Source organism: Rousettus aegyptiacus, unplaced genomic scaffold (genome assembly GCF_014176215.1).
Source record: "Rousettus aegyptiacus isolate mRouAeg1 unplaced genomic scaffold, mRouAeg1.p scaffold_m13_p_2, whole genome shotgun sequence".
NCBI classification, from domain to species: Eukaryota; Metazoa; Chordata; class Mammalia; order Chiroptera; family Pteropodidae; genus Rousettus; species Rousettus aegyptiacus.
In genome coordinates, this window is record NW_023416295.1 from 171,028,727 (window position 1) to 171,046,226 (window position 17,500).

The window sequence follows — 17,500 nt, forward strand, 5'->3', positions numbered from 1 at the left end:
CGTGCACCTGCGCAGTTGGGTCTGCATGCACCTGCACAGCTGGGTTTGTGTACACCTGTGTAGCCCGACGTGTGCACCTGGGCGCCCGTGGCCCATCCCCCGCCAGTCCCTGCTGACTCTCACTTCCATTCATTGCCTCTCCACATGAGCTCACCTGCCCATTCTCCCCAGAGTGGCTGGAGTGATGTTTCTAGAGATGGGGCTGTCCTCTGCCCACAGCCTGCCGCAGCTCCCCATTGCCCTTGGCACAAAACTTGGGCTTTTCCACTGATATTGGAGTCTCCTCATGCTCCGCCCACAACGTGCCTTCAGCTGCGGGCACCCTCCTGTCCCCGATGCTCCCACTCGCCCACTCACCCACAGGCCCTGAGGGTGGCCCTGTGGTTGCCTGGCAAAGCCCATCTCCCTTCTCCCTCCTCTGCCACCCCCGCAGTTGCCTCTGTCCTCGGCTCTGCATGCAGGGGGTACAGGGGGTGTTGGCTGAATTCAGTGGAGTGTCCCAGACCCCTTGAGCCATCAGGGGTACAGCTGGGGGTTCAGAGGTAAGAGGAGTTAAGAGAAAGGGTCCCCAAGGAAGGATAGCTCATGGAAGAGGGGATGGCTTCGGGGAGGTTGCGTACAAGAACAGAGGTGCCTGTGTGTAGGGACACAGGATGGAGGGCTGTGTGGGGTTAGCACAGATGTCCCCCGTCCATAGGCCACACCCAGGTGATAGCCCGGGTGACAAGTCCAGCCCTGGCTCCATTCGGAAAAACACTGTTTTCTGTCCCCCAGCTCCTAGGTGGGTTCCCTGCCATAACCTGCACCCCAGCCCTGTGATAACACCCCATTTGGCATCTGGAGACCCTGAGGCCCAGGGAGGGGATGTCACTGGCCCCAGGTGCCACGGCCAGCCACGGGCTAGCTGTGAACCCCCAACTTTCCGGGGCAGGACCGACTCCACGCAGCATTTGGAATCTGGAGGCCCCTTTGCTTCCCTGCTGCCCTCTCTCTGCAGAAGACCCGCCCGCTGCGCCCTGCGGTGGGCCACGCTCTCATTTCCCTCTTCATTAGTTTGCCAAGCACAGGCCCCATTCAATTTACTTAAATGCGGCCCCTGGGGCTGAGCGACACTGTTTGGAGCTGCTGGTTTGCCAGCCGTTCTGGCTTAATTAAAAAGGTCTCTGGGGAGGGCTGGGGGAGGCTTTCTGCAGGGTAACGCTGGCGAGACAGGCGGTCTGGAACCCGCTTAACCGGGGTCCGGCCTGGCGGTCTTTGCCTGGTCCTGGCCTGCAGGCGGCCAGCATCCCTGGGGAAGGTCCCACAGGGAACAGGTGCTGTTGGGGTGCTGGCTCTAGTTTCTGAGTGGAGCGGTACCGAGGGGGCCTGTCACAGTCCTGCTGCACCAGGGCCCGAGCACTGTCCCTGCCTGTGGCTTGCTGGAACCAGCTTGCGAGAGCAATTTTCTAACGCTGAGGAATTTCTCAAGGCTGCCATTGAGATTAGTCGGTAGCTTGAAATTGGCCAGGGTGGGAGTGTTTACACCATGGAAATTGGCATATGCTGCAAATTAGGATTATTCTTCAGAGGCCTGTTTGCCAGTGTACTGCTGGTCTCCGCCTTCTCAGCTGCCCCTCCGAGGCAGCACAGTGGCTGGGGCGGCTCTGTCCTCTGGCTCCAGTCTCTTCCTCCACCCGCCAGCCCCAGGCCCGGCCAGGGGGCCTACCCCAGCCTGCAGGCTCTCCTGCCTAGCCTCTCCCTCCTCACTCCTGCCGTATCCTGCCTGAGCAAAATTTCTAGCCTCAAATGTGGTAGAGCCTCTTCTCTCTGGCATCACAGGCACCCCTGGGCGCCTCCACCCCCTGGGCTAGGGAGGCTGTTCTCACTGGTCAGTCTCCTGTCCCTTCTTAGCATCCGCTCTAGTTTTCTTATCTACCAAGCAGGTGCCCTAACTTTGTGCCCTTCCCCTCACGAGCTCCTGTTTACTGAGCACCTACTAAACGTCAGGCCTGGATACTGAGTCCTCAAAGCCTCCTCCTCACAGAGTGGCTGGAAGGGAGAAATGCATTAAGAAGTCTGGCACATAGTAGGTGCTCACTACTTTGGAATTATTTTTGAACCTTTTCTTCGAGCCTTATGCCACCACTTTTGGGGTGAGTTTACCATCTGCTGTCTGGAGCCTCAAAAAATTAATTAAAGAGAAAGTGAGGGGGAGGGAGAATTTTTAAAATGTTCTTTTTAAAGCACCTCGGAGTGGCAGCCATTGTTCGGCTGAGCTCCGCGCGGGGCCTGCTTGTGGGCTGCCGGTATTTTTGCTCCATCTCCCCTGACTTGCAGACATTGCTCTGCAGGAAACTCTCCACCCCTGTGTTTATTTTGAGCTGCCCTGTCTGAGTGGCACCTGCAGAGAGAGGTGTCCCCTACAGAGAAAGGTGGCCTGGGGCCTCAAGGGGGCAGGGAGAGAAGGAGAGGAGCAGGGGGAGAAAGCAGGGGCGCACAGCCCCTCTCCTGCAGGGGTGCCGACCTTGGAGGGAAGGCATCCTGGGGGCCCCGCCACGTCCCAAGCTCCAGGAAGGGAGCTTGGCGTGGCCACAGTGGTGAGGCGGGGCACGGCCTGGGCCCTGCTTCCCTATTCCGTCTGTAAAGCGGGAGGCCACCCCCCACCCCTGCTGTTCTGGTCATGATGCTCAAATGAGAGGTGAGATGTCGGGCGCCCGTGGCCTTTAGGTGGTCACTACTGCCAAAATCACGAGTGAGTGCCTCCAGGTTCCACAGATGACAATCCTTGCAGGGGCTGGCCTGGGAGGAGTGACAGGTAAAGGGAAGGTCAACCAGGCAGGAGGCTTGTGACTCACGAGGTGATCAGATGATGCTGAAGTCTGCACCTGGGAGAAGAACGGGCCCAGAACTGTCCATAACTGAGGCTGTGCAAAGGTGGGTGGGGTCTGCTTGGGTGCCAGCCCCACCCTCCATCGTCACCTGCTGTCATGCGGCCCCACATTTCCTGCCGGTGTGATCCTCATGGCAGCCCCATGGGGCAGGCAGAGCGAGTGTCGTATTCCCACTGGAAAGATTGGGAAACTGAGGCTCGATGAGGTAGAACAGCTTGCCCCAGGCGACAGGGTGAGCAGTTGTCAGAGCCGGGCTTTGGGGTGCTGAGGCTGAATTGGAGGTTCCACGAAGTGGACAGGAGACATTGCTCCTGGGAACAGTCTCTGACTCCGTTTTCCCCTCTCCCAGCAGTCACGTGACCCTTCCAGAGCTGGGCAAGGCTGTCCTGGGGTTGGAGGATGGTCGCCAACTTAGACAACAAAAAACAGAGAATTGAGCTGAATAGGCAGTAGGGCAGGGGTACAGGGAGCCTCCTGGGGCAGGGGTGACCGAGGCTAGGGCTTGTCCACTGGCCCCAGCTCCCAGGGCACTGAATTCAAGCCTCCAGATCAGTGGATGAGTCAAAGCGGGCTTTATTCTCACTTTAGCAGCCCCCAAGTCACTGCTGACCTTGGTCTGGGGTGACCCTGGGAAGAGGAGAATGGGGTGACATAGTGCCTGACATTCTAGCTCTTTGAGGGTTTAGGGGAGAGAGATACCAACCAACATGGGCTGCAGTCAGGGAAGGCTTCCTGGAGAGAGTGGTACTGGTGATGGATCCTGAAGGGTGAGTAGGAGGGACAGGAGCAGGGACTGGGAGCATAGGTGTCCACCCAAAGGACCCTGAGTCCTCAAGGAGGCTGTGCGCAAAGGGCAGACAGCCTAGGAGACTCAGGGAGCTGTTTGTTCATCCATGAAGGGTCTTGAGGCTGGCTTTCTCCTCGTGGCAGTGGGGGGCCATGGGAAGCTTGTAAGTGGGGCAGTAATGTGTCTGTGTTGAACTGGAGCCTCAAGTCAGAAAACCAGGGCTGGTGAAGGTGCCTGGGCCATGGCGGGTGGGGCGGACCAGGGGGAGAGACCTGGGTTTGAGACCTGCTCCCACCAGTGGCTGGCCGTGGCCCTGGGCAAGTCACTTGTCTTCTCTGAGCCTCAGGTCCCCTGCCTGTGAGTGGGGATACCATAGGGTAAGGTTTGAAGCTTAGATGAGGCATCTCATGGAAAGTGCGCCGCCTGGCATGTGGGAGATAACACCGGCTGCCATTATCCTCATTATTATCGTGGGGGTGGTGCTGGGCTCGAGGATTCCCGGGGACAGTTTAGACCTCTGCACCGCAGGGCCCTTCTCTGCCCCTGTGGAAGCGGCCAGAGGCTGGGCAGCCTGGTGCCTCTCAAGCCTGGCACCGTGCAGGGATGAGCTGGCCCCGCGCCCGTCCCTCTCCCTTCGCTCTGGCCTCACTTGCAGGTTGCAGCCCCTCCTCGCCTGCCCTCTACCCTCCCGCCTCCGGCTTGACCTGGGTTTTCCGCGCTTTGGCATCTTCTCCTCCACTGCGTGGGCCTTCGCCATCTCTACCTGCTCCATTCGCAGCCTCTGTCTGTCTGTCCTCCTGTTCTCTCTTACTTCCTGGCTCTGATTGTGAGTCCCACGGTGTCATGATCTTGTTCCTTCGTCATGTTTTTTTTTTTTTTTTTTAAAGCCTGCAGCACCTGGTGTTCCTAGGTGGTCTCCCATCCGAGTAGTAACCAGGCCCGGCTCTGCTTCGCTTCCGAGGTCGGACGAGACCGGGCATGTTCAGGGCGGCATGGCCGCAGACCCTCCGTCATGTTTTTACCTGTGTCTTTCTCCCTCTGCCTTGTCTCTCCACAGCCTGCCTTTGCCTCTCACTCCCGGCGTCTGTATTTGTCTGTCTGTCCATCTCTCTTACGGCTGCCCTGTCCCTCTCCGCATACCTCCCGCCTGGTCTCTCACGTGCTGTGTCTATATTTGCCTGTGTGTCTCTCTCTTTCTCTCCCACTCACTGTCTCTCTCCCAGAAAAAAATGCTCACAGGCGTGATGGATGGTCCATTAGAAAAAGATTAACAGGTGTGCACTTGACTAGAGAAACAGCTGTTGCGAGGGGGGAGGGAAGCACGCGGGTGACCTTTCCGAGAGCGGCAGGCCCCGCGCATCGATTGCAATTGCGGGCGGAGTGTGTGTGCAGCGCGGGCCCGGCGCGGGTGATCTGCCTTTTTAGAGGGTCGGGTGTCCACGGTTTTCATCTCCCGGACGTCCTTTTGATTGGGCAGGGAAATCGGTGGCTTGGAGCAGCATCTGGGCCCTGGACGCAGCCAGGGATGCTGGGCCCCCGCCCCTCCCCACCGAGGGGCCCGTCTCAGGGTCTCGCTCCCCTTTCTGGGCCATTTTGTGAGTCAAATGTAATTACAGATAGAAATGGGGACTTTTCCTTTCATCTGAGCTTGAGAGGAGTTGGCAGTTTTATTAGATTTCCCAGGCACCAGGCGGGAAGCGGGCAGTTGGGTTGTTCTTTTTTTTTTTCTTTTCTCCTTTTAACGTAAATGGAATCAAAGTCAGGCCCCCGAGGTGTCCCGTGTCTGGGTGGAGGGGCTCGGCCGGGGCTCGGGGGCAGCCCTCCCGTCTCCAGCCCTCGCTCTGGCTGGTCCCTGTCTGGACACCGTCTCCTCCTTTCCCTGTCACCTGCTCTCCCTCTCAGCTTCGAGGGCCCTGCTGAGGTGCCACTTCCTTTAGGAAGCTGCTCCTGACTCCGCTGTCACCGGTCCCCAAGCTGCCGTGGACTTTCTTCTGTTTTTAGCCCCCTCCGACTGGTTAGTTTGTTAACTTGTGCGCTGGGCTTTACCACCGGAGCCTGCGCTTCTTGGGGGCAGAGAGAGTGTCCTGACTCACTGCACTGGCCGCCCGGGGTAGCACGAGCCAGCACCTGGCGGTCGCCCTGTGGAATGCGTGCCCCGGGGATGAGCGCACGAGTTCAGGCAGCGGGGCGGCGCATGTGATGGGGGGCAGACTGCAGTCTGCCTTGTTTCAGTGCCTGGCTCCGCCACAGCCCCGCTGGGTGGCCCTGAGCAAGTCTGCCCACTTTTCAGAGCCTCGGTTTCCTCATCTGTAAAATGGAGACGGCTATCACGGCCTCACAGGTTGTCCGAGGCATCAGTCATCGTGTTGGGTGTCAAGTTCAGCATGGCCACATGCTCAGGCCTATCAACCGGTCCCTTAGCTGTCTGTGATTCAGGCGGGTGCGACCTGACTCCACGGTGAGCAGAAAGCAGACATTTCACCAATCCCAAGAGAGGCCATGGAAGGAAGAGAGGGGCTGGGGCCTGGTATGGCTCTTAGCAGAGAGGTTTGGAATGAATGTCATCTCTTCCCCCCGCCCCCACCACTTATTTTGTGGATGAGGACGCTGAGGCTGAGGAGGGGTGGGGTGGACCTGGAACGCTGCCCCCTGTGTGTCCTGTTTCATATCCCAGGGTTGCTCAGATGATCCCATTTCAGGGGTGTCGTCTGCTGCTAAAAACCAGGAGGTAAACAGCTCCGGAGGCCAAAGGTGGCTCTGGGGCCAGCGACCAGCTGGTGGCTTGAACCATTTACTTCTCTGGGCCTCGGTGTCCTCCTCTAAGAAGTGGGTGAAGTTCTGACCAGGGCACTTGAGTGAATTAAGAGTCATGGTGGCACACAGTAGGTGCACGGTCTCTGTCCTTCCTTCACAGGGCACGGTGGTCTCCAGCCCCCACAATCCTGAGATGGCTGTTGCTGAGGGGTGGGCGTGTGGGGTAGGGGGAAGGGCTGGGTAGGGAGGTCTGCCCAGGAAGGGCTTAAGGGCAGGAGCCCCAGAGCCAGGCTGCCTGGGTTCTAGTCCTGGCTCTGCCCCTTAGGAGCTCTGCAGCCTTGGGCAGGGGACCGGCCTTCTCTGAGTCTGTGGAATGGGCCTTATGAGGGACTAAGGAAGTGTGCCCGTAGGTACAGAGAGCAGGTCCTGTGCGTGGCGAGTGATCACTGAATGGGTTAAGGTCCTGGTCAGCAGGGAGCGTCTGGCAACCACTGGCCTGCCCTCCCGTTTTGCCTTGTATCATGTGACCTCAGGCCGGCTTCTGAGCCTCAGTTTCCTCAAGTGGGGCCTGCGAGACCTCCCTCCTTGTGCAGCAACAGCACCATGTCCAAATTTGTGGAAAGTCAGCCCCATGGGGCTCCCGCCATCTCAGTGGCCCTCTCAGGACCCCAAGCAGGAGAGCTGCAAGGTCCTCCAGACCAATGTGCAAGGGACAGAAGGGACTTTCAGCAAGGACGCTGACCTGCTGGCCCTTGTAGGCAGGCAGCAGAGCCAGTCCTCACTGCCTCTTCGGGGTCCTAGACCTGATGGGCGTCCTGAGGGTGTATCCATGGCTGCCCTCTGCCTGACCGGCCCCGCCCCTGCCCCAACGCCCCACAGCCCGAGGAGCTGACCAACGTCCTGGAGATCTGCAACGTGGTCTTCACCAGCATGTTCGCCCTGGAGATGCTCCTGAAACTGGCCGCCTTCGGGCTCTTCGACTACCTGCGCAACCCGTACAACATCTTCGACAGCATCATCGTCATCATCAGGTGCCGCGGGCCTGGAGGCAGAGCAGGGGGAGGGGGGCCTCACTGCGCTGACCCAGCCAGGATGCGAAGCACACGAGACTAAGGAAGCCAATTACACTGAAATGCAGTTCACGAAATATTTAAAAATGTGTGATTTAGCAATACACGCGCGTCTGCATTAATGCACGAAATAGTGAGATCTAGCGGTGGGTCTGTGACTACCATTGTCCCAAAGAAGGGATGAGCATGAATTATACTCGGAAATGTCTGCACCCACCATCACGTGATACAAAAATATCAGGGGTTTCGATCAACCGCAAGATCACAGGAACTGCTCATTCTCTGCATTTTGTTGTTCCCATTCACAATCAAAAGAATGTCGAATCTCAGGGAGCTCAGTGATCTTTGTGGGCCTCCTGAATGCCAGACATCCTGGGGGAGGGCGGCCCGCAGCCTCTAGCTTTAGAGCCCCCAGCTTAGCGAGCACAGTGACCCGTGAAACACACGACCGGTTGGACGGATGAATGGAAGCTCCCTGCCTCGCCTCCCCTTGTCCCGCTGACACCTCCGCCTCTCGCCTCCCCCCGCCCCTCCACACGCAGCATCTGGGAGATCGTGGGGCAGGCGGACGGCGGGCTGTCCGTGCTGCGCACCTTCCGGCTGCTGCGGGTGCTGAAGCTGGTGCGCTTCATGCCGGCGCTGCGGCGGCAGCTGGTGGTGCTCATGAAGACCATGGACAACGTGGCCACCTTCTGCATGCTGCTCATGCTCTTCATCTTCATCTTCAGGTGAGCCCCGCCCACCCTGGGCACCACGCCTTCGCGGCCCGCCGTGGGTAGCAGCAGAGACTGGTTGAGATCTCCAGGCCACGCTCTGGACCTGTGTGTGAATCCCGCCACCATCACTTAATCCCCCATGGCTCTGGGACAGTACTTCCCCTCTGAGTCCGAGTTCAGGGTTCACATCTGTAAAATGCGACCAGCGCGGCCCCCTCCCATCTTCCTGGGTTGTTCTGGGAAGGAAGGCGGGTGGGCGGGCAAGAGCTTGGTGTGCGCGAGGCCCTCGAGCCACCTTCATCCCTCCCCAGCATTCTCGGGATGCACATCTTTGGCTGCAAATTCAGCCTCCGCACGGACACAGGGGACACGGTCCCCGACAGGAAGAACTTCGACTCCCTGCTGTGGGCCATTGTCACGGTGTTCCAGGTGGGTGGTAGCACGTGTCCCTGTGTGTCTGGGGAAGGGGTTTCTCCCAGGCCCCCCACCCAGGATCACTTTTTGGAGGTTCCCCCATCCTCAGAGAATCCAGAGGCGAGGGCGGCCTGACAGGGAGGCCCCTGAACTCTAGCCTCTAGTGGGCAGGTCCAGGGCGTGTGGACCGGCCGGCTAGGACTGGCTCTGGGGGCTGGACTGCCCACCACTCACTGCCCACTCCGCTCCCACCTGGAGACTTTGGGCGCATAGGAGCCTCCCCTGAGACTGTCCCTCCCCCTCCCGTGTCATGGGGACATGGCTGAATGAGTGCGACACACAGTGTGATGGGGGCAGAGGGAGCAGGAGGAGGAGGGAGGGTGGGCTTGTGTGGGGTGGGACAGGGCTGACACGTGCGCAGGACAGAGGATAGGGTCGTGGGCGCAGCCGGGAAGGAGCACTGCTTGGTGGGATGTCACGGCAGGAGTGTGCAACACTGGCCCAAGGGGTGGACAAGCTGGGGACAGCAGGCAGAGCAGTGTGTGTGTGTGTGGGGGGGTGTGTGTGTGTGTGTGAGCGAGCAAGGGTCTGAGGCTCTGCCAGGTGCATGCCCCCGCGACTCGAGGTCCCTGGGCGTGCCCGAGCACCTGTGAGATGATGCCGAAGGCTGTGCCACCCAGCAGGTCCCCTCTGCGCTTGGGCCGGGCTGGGACCTGGGGCTGTTCCGGGCTGAGCCGTGTGCCCCTCCCCCTGCAGATCCTCACCCAGGAGGACTGGAATGTCGTCCTCTACAACGGCATGGCCTCCACCTCCCCCTGGGCCTCCCTCTACTTTGTTGCCCTCATGACCTTTGGCAACTACGTGCTCTTCAACCTGCTGGTGGCCATCCTGGTGGAGGGCTTCCAGGCGGAGGTGACTGTGGCCCTGGTGGAGGAAGCACCCCCATGGGGCCTGCATGAAATTGAGTGGAGGGAGGGGGGCTCGACGGGGGAGGACTGCAATTCAGACATCTAGTGGGTGAGTCTCTAGAGGAAGGGGATGCCAGTGAAGTGGTGAGCTTCCTATCACAGGAAGCATGCAAATGGAGGCTGCATCTGGGATCCCTGCCTTACCCCAAAGCTTCTCCATCTCTGACACTCTTAAGACCCCAAACTCTGGGATTCTGGATCCTGCCTCCCCCATTCTCTGAGGCTCTTGGAGGGATACTTGCAGCCAGGCAGATGTGGGTTTGTGGTCTAGGTCCTCATTGGCTTCTCACTTCCCTCTCCTGAGCTCTGGTTTCCCCATTTGCAAAATGGAAGTGCAAACACCCATTGAAAAGTCCATGGGGGTTGGGAAGGGCTGAGCTGACTTGCATTCTAATGCGAGGGACGGTCTCCCAGGGCGACGCCAATCGCTCCTATTCGGATGAGGACCAGAGCTTATCCAACATGGAGGAGTTCGACAAGCTCCAGGAGGCCCTGGACATCGGAGGAGGTAAACAGGCCAGGACCCTTCCCCAGAGATGTAGTGAGCAAGGCACATAGCCTCTGGCTTCCCCTCAAGCCCAGGCCCCAAGACCGCTAATTCTCTGTGCTTTGTTGTTTACATTTGTAATGGAAAGAAATGCTAAATTTCAAAAAAATGTCAGTGACCTTCATGGCCTTCTGGAATCCTAGCCACATGGGCAGCTGCAGCCCACCCTCACCCCGCCCCACAGTATGGCCTGTCGGGAAGAGCTTCGGGCCTCAGGACGTCTGGGTGCTGGTCCTGTTTGGCACCACTGGACTGCTTAGAACAAACCTCCCCGACCCATGTCGTGTCTTTAGTAACTGGGCTGGACGGTCTCTGCCTCGCTTCCCGCAGTGGGCACAGGAGTGAGGTTCCCATGCTGGGTGAATGAAGCTCAGGGCTGGCCCTGAACACAGAAAGCAAGGGGTCCACTTACCCAAATATAAAGCTGAGAGCCCTGCAGGCAGGGAGGAGGGGAAGCACATGTGATGGGGTCCAACCTGGAAGACTTCCTGGTAGAGGTGGCCTCCCCAAAAAAACTCTCCATTTCTGTTATGGTTCATGTCTGTTTCTTTGTCTCATGTCTTCTTTTGTTCTTGTTCTGGCCTTCTGTCTGCCCCTCCCTGTCTCCATCTCACTCCTCCAGATCCCAAGCTCTGCCCAATTCCCATGACCCCCAATGGGCACCTGGACCCCAATCTCCCACTGGGTGGACATCTGGGCCTTGCTGGAGCTGCAGCACCTGCCCCCCGCCTCTCGCTGCAGCCGGACCCTATGCTGGTGGCCCTGGGCTCTCGCAAGAGCAGCGTCATGTCACTGGGGAGGGCGAGCTACGACCAGCGCTCCCTGGTGAGTCCTCGTGGGGTGCTCTGGGTGGCTACTTCCTGCTGGGTATGTGCTGAGGGATGCTGGGAAGTGCCTGCCAGTTCAGCCTCAGACTGGTACCCAGGCTTAGGGCACCAGACTGTCCAGCCAGAACCAGGCAGGGGCGATGTCTATTATATTTCTGGGTTCCCAGTATCAGAGCAGGACAGGACAACAAAGAATGATGAATGAATGAATGAATGAATGAATGAGTGATGCCAGTGGGTCTGGTATTGAAATTTGGGTTTTTATCTTGACAGCAGTGTGTAGGGTAAACAGCTGGGCTTGGGGGTCAGGCAGACCTGAGCTTGAATCTGGCCGGACACTTCTAAGTGACCACGAATAAGTCACAGCCCCCTCTGAGCCTCAGTTTCCTTACCTGTAAAGAGGGATGGCCCTAACCGGCTGCACCGTCCTCAAGGGAAGTGAGGTGGTCGGTGGAGATGGAACCACACCGTGGACCTGCTCACGGGTCCACGGATGCAGATAGAGTGAGAGGCAGGGTGCGGAGAGGATCCCTGTTGTCTAGCTGGTTCTGTCACCCACTGGTCAGGCCGGGGGCCCTCTTAGGGCCCTCAGCAGGCATGCAGGCTGCCTTCGGTCACAGCCGTGAGCGTGTGGCCAGCCCTGACCTGAGCCCCGGGCTTCCTCCCAGTCCAGCTCTCGGAGCTCCTACTACGGGCCGTGGGGCCGCAGCGGGGCCTGGGCCAGCCGGCGCTCCAGCTGGAACAGCCTCAAGCACAAGCCGCCGACGGCTGAGCACGAATCCCTGCTCTCGGCGGAGCGTGGCGGCGGGGCCCGGGCCTGCGAGGGTGCCCGGGACGAGGGGCCGCCGCGGGCCGCGCCCCTGCACGCCCCACACGCCCACCACGCGCATCACGGCCCTCACTTGGCGCACCGTCACCGCCACCACCGCCGGACGCTCTCCCTGGACACCAGAGACTCAGTAGACCTGGCTGAGCTGGGGCCAGCCGTGGGCACTCACCCCCGGGCGTCCTGGAGGGTGGCAGGCCCGGCCCTGGGGCACGAGGACTGCAATGGCAGGATGCCCAACATCGCCAAGGAGGTCTTCACCAAGATGGGTGACCGCCGGGGCCACGGGGAGGACGAGGAGGAGGAGGTCGACTATGTGAGTGCGACGGGCTCTCCGGGCTGGGCCAAGGAGCGTGAGAAGGCCCCTAGGACAGGCGGGGGGTGGCTACAGGCGGGGCTGGAGTGGGAAGGCCAGGCCACAGCCGCCGCTAAGGAGCTCAGGAGGGCATGGCAGAGGAGGACAGGGCTTCAGGCGACTGAGCAGGGTGTGGGCTGGAGCCGCTCCTGGGAGAGAAGACCGCTCAGCTGCTGTGGGTGGGGCGAGGGGCTCTGGTCTTGCTGGGAGGTTCAGAGGTCATCCAGTAGCCCCAGTTTGCTGGACGGCTGGGGTGGGCAGCGCTGACCCGCCCTCACCCTGTCTCCTTCCTGCCAGACTCTGTGCTTCCGTGTGCGCAAGATGATTGACGTTTACAAACCTGACTGGTGCGAGGTCCGCGAGGACTGGTCTGTCTACCTTTTCTCCCCTGAAAACAGGTGGGCAGGACCCGGTTTGGGGTGAGGTTAAACGAGGGTGTTGACTGTTCTGGGAAGGAGGGATTTCAGCAGAACCAGGCGGGGCCATTGCCTGGGTGGGGGGGGTGGGGGGGAGGAGGGCAGGCCCCATACTCCAGAAGGCCCTCCCTGCCCTCAAGGGGCTGCAGGGGAGGGGGAGGGTTTGAGTGGGGACTTTTCTGGGCATCTCCTGTAATCTAGGCCAACCTGGTGCTGGGCAGACCCTCAAGTAGCCTGGGGTGCCGCCATCTGGAGGGGGCGTCAGAAGGCTTCCTGGGGGAGGAGGGCTTTGGAGGCACACAGTGTTCTGTAGGTGAAGCGGGGTTGTGACAGGTGGAGGCTGGTCCAGGTGGAGGGCGCAGCCTGAGGGAAGGTGTGGGGCTGGGGCCGAGGGCATCCGTGTTGCTGGAGGCAGCCCTGCTGCAGGGCTCGGGGCTGTGGGCCAGCGCTTGCGAAGCCCCGAGTGCCCAGGGCAAGGCAGGCGCCCCTCATCCTGGGGCTGCAGGAGCCACCATGGGGGTGTGGTCAGGGGAGGAGGTTCCAGGTGGGCACCAGAGATGTCAGGTTGCCACCTGTTGTGTGGCCGGAGGAGAAAAGGGCCAGCTTCCTTAAGGTCATGCTGTCCCCATGCGTGCTAGGGCCCTCTGCTTTGCTCCTGGATAGGGCGAGGGCACACCAACACTCGCGTGGCCCCTGCCCTCCCTGCCCAGGTTCCGGGTCCTGTGTCAGACCATCATCGCCCACAAGCTCTTCGATTATGTCGTCCTGGCATTCATTTTTCTCAACTGCATCACCATCGCCCTGGAGCGGCCCCAGATCGAGGCTGGCAGCACTGTGAGTGGCTGGGGCCTTCGGGCAAGGCAAGGGACAGGCAGAGGGGCAGGCCACCAGGGCCTGCCGTGGGACAGGGTGCAGGGCTCAGGCGGCTAGGAGAGATCAGCAAGGCTGGTATCAGGGAGGTCGGTGAGACAGGGAACTTGCCTCTGAGGAGGGGAACGTCTCCTTGGGCTGCAAAGTGGCAGCCTCCCCTGGGTGCCCCTTGACGGAAGGCAGAGGTGAGCCGGTGGCTAAGCAGTTCTGGGAGTCCCAGGCCCATGGTGCTTCCCGGCTTTTTCAGGAACGCATCTTCCTCACTGTGTCCAACTACATCTTCACAGCCATCTTCGTGGGCGAGATGACGCTAAAGGTAGTCCTGCCTCACCTAAGACCTCTCCCACCCCCAGCTGGGGGATGGGCCCTGGCCCTGGTCCAGCCCGCCCTCAGCCTGTCAATCAGCAACATCGCACAGGGGCCCCGAAGCCCACACCCCTGGGCGCCAGCTCCTGGGCTCTAGAGACCCAAGGGAGCAGGGTGTCAGCCAGGTCCCTGCTCGCCAGGAGCTCACACGCGGCCTGAAAAACGGATGCAGGGAAGCGCTTACAATGTAACCGAGGTACCTGCGGGAGGGTGGAGACGCTTCCCAGAGATTGCGGCTTTGAACTGGGTTTGCCAGATGTGCAGGGAAGACAGGGGACGGGCCGTGGACCCGCGTTTCAGGGAGTGACTCCCTGCGCCAGACCTGCTGGGTCCTCGCCCAATGCTCGCCTCTACAAAGAGTGGCCAGAGCTTGTCCCCTGCCTGCCACTCCATCTGCTTGACTCCGCCCACCAGGCGTCACCCCGCCCCATCCCCATGGCGGAGTCTGGCTGACCCCGCCCATCTGCCCGCCCCCAGGTGGTCTCCTTGGGCCTGTATTTCGGAGAGCAGGCGTACCTGCGAAGCAGCTGGAACGTGCTGGACGGCTTCCTAGTCTTCGTGTCGATCATCGACATCGTCGTGTCCGTGGCCTCGGCTGGGGGAGCCAAGATCCTGGGGGTCCTCCGGGTCCTGCGGCTCTTGCGCACCCTACGACCTCTGCGGTGAGGCCTCCTCCCCTTTGATGGGAAAGCCCCTGCCCCGGGGTCTAACCGGACCCCTCACTGCTGCCCTCCTCTCCCACTCAGTCCTCCCGCTAGCGGGTGTCAGGGAACGGAGAGCAGGGTCAGGGACCAGACTGTGGGCGCTGCTTCTGGGGGCGGAGCCTGGAGGGCGTGAGTGTGAGTGTGAGTGTGTGCGCGTGCACGGGCCAGAAGGCCAGGGCTGCAGGTGGCCTCCAGGACCACTACCCCCGGCTCTGTGTGTCCCTGTCTGGCTCACCGCTTGCTGTCTTTGGGCCTCAGTCTTTGGGTGGAGGTGTGGTGTGGTGTGGTGTGGGCCCCAAGGGGGCGGGGTGAAGGCACCAGGAGCCTGGGGGCCGCTGCCTCGGCGGCTCTGGGCAGGCTGGGTGTGGGCTATGTCCTGGCCAGGCGGAGGGCTCACCGTGCCCTGGCCCGCTCTCTGCCTGCAGCGTCATCAGCCGGGCACCTGGCCTGAAGCTGGTGGTGGAGACGCTGATCTCGTCCCTCAAGCCCATTGGCAACATCGTCCTCATCTGCTGTGCCTTCTTCATCATCTTTGGCATCCTGGGGGTGCAGGTGAGGGGCCCGGTGGGCCAGGCCATGAAGTGGGCCCTGCTGTCAGAGAAGAGGCTCCTCGCTCCTGCCCAGCTCTCCCGACCTTGTGCCTGCCGACCTGGGGGCTCAGGTGGCCTTGGTGGAGCAGCTGGCGGTGAACTCTTGGTCCAGGAAGGGAGACAGACATGGCCCAAATGGCTGGGTAAATGGGACCACAGGGGTCTGAGCTACACAGGAACATGAGACTGGGCTGGGGACAATGGGGGAAGCACCCTGAAGGAGGTGGCCTTTGTGCTGGGCCTTGAAGGAGAGGTGATTTTGACAGGTCACAGTGGGGAAAGGTGTTTCAGGGAAGGGCTGACACGTGTGTTGAGGTGAGCCAGGAGCTCTGGCTGGCATAGAGAGATGAGCTGAATGGTGGGCTGGGCCAGGTAGGGAAAGATCTCAAATGGCAGCTAAGCAGTTGGGGCTTGGCTTCTCCAGAGTGGAGACCATGGGGGCCTCTGACACGGGCAGAGACTTGAGCTAACGCGGAGTTTGGTTTGGAGCCCAGCCTGGGAATAAGGTGGGCCTCAGGGCTGGATAGAGAAGAGGGGGCAGGTCATAAAGCATGTGACAGGGACGGCCAGAGTGACCTGGGCCTTCTGCAGTCTGAGCTGCTGCTGAGGCCCTTCCTGTTTCTTGAGTGTCTGAGCCCCGAGGTCTCCAGGTCCTGTGTTTGGGGCTGTCGCTGGAGAGGAGCCCCGGGCACAGGTGTCCTTCGGGGCTGCTGAGAGGTCCACAGTGGAGCCACCGGGGCAGGAGGGGCTTGATGTGGACGCCACGTGGACAGTAGCCCTGCCCCTTCCGGGCAGTTGATGTGAGAGGGCTTGGGTCCCTGGAGAGGGTCCCTTTACTTCTCCGCCTGTGCCCTAGAGATATGCAGGCAGCTTTTCCCTGTGGGGTCCCTGCCTAGACACCCAGTACTGGGGTCTGATCTCGGGTCTGTGGCCAGCCCAGGAATCAGACAAGCCAGGGTGGGAACCTTGGCTCTGCCACTTCCTAAACCTCAAGAGACTTTGAGAAAATTACCTGTCACGCCTCAGTTTCTCCACCTGTGAGATGGGATGAGAGCAGCCTCACCTCAGGTTGGGGAACTTGGGAAGATTGCGTGGTCCACTGCGTGGCCTGGAAGTGCCTCCTGAGGGGCAGTCCCTCTTCTGATTTGCACCGCACCCCACTCTCTGGGAGTGTTGGCAAGATGGTCACTCGCCCTGTATCCCTTATCTCCAGCTCTTCAAGGGCAAGTTCTACCACTGTCTGGGCGTGGATACCCGGAACATCACCAACCGCTCTGACTGCGTGGCCGCCAACTACCGCTGGGTCCATCACAAGTACAACTTCGACAACCTGGGCCAGGTGAGCGCCACCCACCCACCTTCCCCTGACCTGAACGCCTCCAGTGGGTGGGGTGACAGCTCTTCAGTGCCAACTGCCTGGGATTATGGACCGGCTTCTGGTCCTACCATGCCAAGGCTGACCCTGTGACCCTGCGACTTCTCCTTTCCAAGCCTTGGTTTCCTTTTCTATGAGGCAGGTGGGAAGAGCCCTCAGTCCACAGGTGGCCTGAGGCTTGTGATCCCAAGTGCAGAGTCCAGCAAGCACCTGGTGCTTTAGTGGACATCAGTTCCTGGCCCTTATACCCCCACCCAGGGGACCCTGACAGGAGTTACAGAGTCAGCCAGATGCGAGTACGAATCCGAGCTCTGTCGCTCACTGTAGGTGTGGCTGATCTGAGCCTCACTTTCCTAGTTTGTAAAATGGTAGTTACAGCCACTCTGCTCTCCTCTCCAGTCACAGGCAGGCCCCTGTCTCGCCCTTGGTCTCTTCTCCTGAGTGGGGAGGCGGGGTGGTCGGCCAGGCTGGGCCATCTGGGTAACGGCCCTCGTGGGAGCCCCCAGTTGGCTGCCTCCAAAGAGCCTCTGCTCCCCAAGTGCTCCTATTTCTTGAGAGCCCGCCTAGGTGGCTAGGTATGACCAGGGGGCTGTGCCTTCCCCAGATCAGACAGGGAGGGAGCCAGATCCAGCTCCTACGGCCCGGGGCCTGTGCCCTGCCCCTGTGCTGGACCCTCCAGCTGGACCCCACTGCAGATCTCACCCTACATGGCCATGGATCCCATTCCCGATACCCACTGGAGACAAACTACGGGCCTGTGGAGGGGCAATAAGTGGCCAGGGGAATGGGTAGGGGAACCAGGACATGGCCACTCTCCCGTCTCCCCCAGATTCTCCAGATACAGTGCCTTTTCAAGTTAACAACCCAAAGGTTGGCAGAACAGATGTTTTTAAAAAGATGCTCCAGGAGGCTGAAAGAAAGTCGGTGGGGGCCTTTTATAAACTTGCACTTGACCCCTGACCCCAGTGCCAGGCCCCAGCTCCTGTGGAGCATCCCCAGCCCTTGAGGTTCTGAGCATGCTCGATGCCCGGCTGACACCCTAGGC

At 60.4% G+C, this 17,500-nt stretch overlaps 1 protein-coding gene and 1 pseudogene across 3 annotated transcripts in view; one reads left to right on the top strand and one right to left on the bottom strand.

Annotated features, from left to right (window-relative positions):
- The window catches only part of CACNA1I (calcium voltage-gated channel subunit alpha1 I), a 101,552-nt gene that overhangs the window by 67,391 nt on the left and 16,661 nt on the right, over positions 1-17,500 (top strand). For all 3 annotated transcript variants that reach the window (XM_016126455.2, XM_016126454.2, XM_016126458.2), the window contains 13 exons: positions 7,291-7,442; positions 8,024-8,209; positions 8,509-8,626; positions 9,368-9,523; positions 9,994-10,087; positions 10,749-10,951; positions 11,622-12,095; positions 12,432-12,532; positions 13,261-13,384; positions 13,668-13,736; positions 14,264-14,448; positions 14,916-15,042; positions 16,294-16,419. In XM_016126455.2, the coding sequence (XP_015981941.2) occupies positions 7,291-7,442; positions 8,024-8,209; positions 8,509-8,626; positions 9,368-9,523; positions 9,994-10,087; positions 10,749-10,951; positions 11,622-12,095; positions 12,432-12,532; positions 13,261-13,384; positions 13,668-13,736; positions 14,264-14,448; positions 14,916-15,042; positions 16,294-16,419 (2,115 nt within the window). The remainder of the gene's footprint in view (positions 1-7,290; positions 7,443-8,023; positions 8,210-8,508; positions 8,627-9,367; positions 9,524-9,993; positions 10,088-10,748; positions 10,952-11,621; positions 12,096-12,431; positions 12,533-13,260; positions 13,385-13,667; positions 13,737-14,263; positions 14,449-14,915; positions 15,043-16,293; positions 16,420-17,500) is intronic.
- LOC118614336 lies at positions 4,543-4,661 on the bottom strand (annotated as a pseudogene).